Source organism: Pterocles gutturalis, unplaced genomic scaffold, assembly GCF_000699245.1.
Source record: "Pterocles gutturalis isolate BGI_N339 unplaced genomic scaffold, ASM69924v1 scaffold8213, whole genome shotgun sequence".
Lineage (NCBI taxonomy): Eukaryota > Metazoa > Chordata > Aves > Pterocliformes > Pteroclidae > Pterocles > Pterocles gutturalis.
In genome coordinates, this window is record NW_010122947.1 from 1 (window position 1) to 2,153 (window position 2,153).

The 2,153-nt window shown below is 62.2% G+C and overlaps 1 protein-coding gene across 1 annotated transcript in view; it reads left to right on the plus strand.

Annotated features, from left to right (window-relative positions):
- Nucleotides 1-68: 68 nt before the first annotated feature.
- STAT3 (signal transducer and activator of transcription 3 (acute-phase response factor)) overlaps nt 69-2,153 on the plus strand; it is a gene marked incomplete at both ends in the record, with an annotated part of 5,962 nt that continues 3,877 nt past the window's right edge. The window contains 6 exon segments of the mRNA XM_010077710.1: nt 69-213; nt 331-426; nt 666-761; nt 846-927; nt 1,323-1,417; nt 1,588-1,916. Of these exon segments, the coding sequence (XP_010076012.1) occupies nt 69-213; nt 331-426; nt 666-761; nt 846-927; nt 1,323-1,417; nt 1,588-1,916 (843 nt within the window).

Sequence of the window (2,153 nt, forward strand, 5' to 3'; positions counted from 1 at the left end):
GTGGGGGTGGGCAGGGGCTGCCGTGCCCCTTCCCGTGCCGGAGCCCAGGACCTGCCCTCCTGGCGCAGGGCGTATGCGGCCAGCAAGGAGTCTCACGCCACGCTGGTGTTCCACAACCTGCTGGGGGAGATCGACCAGCAGTACAGCCGCTTCCTGCAGGAGTCCAACGTCCTCTACCAGCACAACCTGCGCCGCATCAAGCAGTTCCTGCAGGTGAGGCGGGGGGTGCGGGGGTGGGGAGGCACAGCCCACGAGCCGCAGCCCCAAGGGACGCGGAGAACCTGGGAGCTGCGTTGTGCCTGCTGACCTTGGGGTTTGAACCTTTTACAGAGCAGATACCTGGAGAAGCCAATGGAAATAGCCCGCATCGTGGCTCGCTGCCTGTGGGAAGAGTCCCGGCTCCTCCAGAAAGCCACCGCAGCCCAGGTCAGTGCCTCGGGTGTCCTGGGGCCTGGCAGCGCTGTGCAGGCACTTGGTGCTGTGGGGACGCTCTAGTTGGAAGCTCCCCACTTGCTTCTTTCAGGGATGCTGCGAGCGAGCCGCCAGCCACACTGGCTGGTGTTAGCGAGGGGGTGAAGACCCTTCCTGCGAAAGCCCCTCAGGCTGCGGGGGGAGTGTCCCTGGGTCATGGCCCCCATCTAATGCTCTCCTTGTCCCCTCTGCAGCAAGGGGGACAGGCGACACATCCGACAGCAGCTGTAGTGACGGAAAAGCAGCAGATGCTGGAACAGCACCTGCAGGACGTGAGGAAGCGGGTGCAGGTTTGTGTGCTGCCCACGCACCTCCTCCCTTCCCCACCGCGGTGGTTTAGTGCTTTGAATAAATCCACGTGTCTTGCCTTGCAGGATCTGGAGCAGAAGATGAAAGTGGTGGAGAATCTCCAGGATGACTTTGATTTTAACTACAAGACTTTGAAAAGCCAAGGAGGTAATGGAAGCTCGTTAGCACCTGGCAAACCAAAGTGTGTTCCTGCAAGGGAGCTGGCTGGAGGACACGTTCCAGCCTCCTGCTGCCTCCTCTCAGCAAGAAGGGCGGCTTGGCCTCAGGGCATTTGCATGGCAATTGGAGAAACCTTCTCTCTTGTTTCTGCCGTCCAGGGGAGCTGAGCCAGAGCTCTGCCTGTGCGCAGTGGCACGAGGGGGTGACAGTGGCACCGGGCAGGCCAGCGGGGTGCGCGGAGGCTGTGTGAGATCGCTGCTCAGCTACCGACAGCTCCCTAGGGTGCCCGCTCCTTGGCGGTGGAGGGCTTTTGTTTGCGCGATGCTTGGGGGGGTGGAAGGAGGCCCTGTGCTGGGCTGAAGGCTTCTCCCCTCTCTGCACAGACATGCAGGATCTGAACGGAAACAACCAGTCAGTGACCCGGCAGAAAATGCAGCAGCTGGAACAGATGCTCACGGCGCTGGACCAGATGCGGAGGGTACGTTGTGCCGCCAGCCCTCCAGACCCCCTGGGGTGCAGGGGTGCCCCTTTTCTGGGGTGTGAGTGTGGGTTCCTGCGTGGCCAGGACTGAGCAGCGCTGGAAGCCGCGCTGGGCCGCTTCTCTCGTGTCTGTGAGTGTGAATCGTGCAGCTCTCCATCTTTGGGCAGGCCATCGTGAGCGACCTGGCTGGGCTGCTGTCGGCCATGGAGTACGTGCAGAAGATGCTGGCGGACGAGGAGCTGGCAGACTGGAAGAGACGGCAGCAGATCGCCTGCATTGGCGGCCCACCGAATATCTGCTTGGACCGGCTGGAGAACTGGTAGGAGCTGGCTGGGGGTTGGCTCAGGTACTGAGAGGGGGCATTGCAACACCTGCAGTGGAAGCGAGCTCTTTGCCTCTGGAAGCGTTCTTGCCAAATGGGTTCTGATGCCTGCACGCATGGATGTAATCCCCTCGTCAGATTGATCCTGGATAGCGGGCACCAGTGCTGGAACGGGTAGCCCCAGGCCCGTGGGATTTCATGGCTGCTGTGAGAAGTTCCTGGTCCTGGCGTGTCCCTGCAGGACTTGGGCGCGTGCGGGTTTCTTGTGTAATGCGTGGCCTAGAGAAATGCACCAAGCTGGGGGCCGCGGACGTGTCCTGTTCTCCGAGCATCCCCCCTCGCACAGGCGGGGAAATGGGGGCTCAGCGGGCTGGGACCCTGCGGGGCTTGGCAGCCAGAGCTGACGCCGGT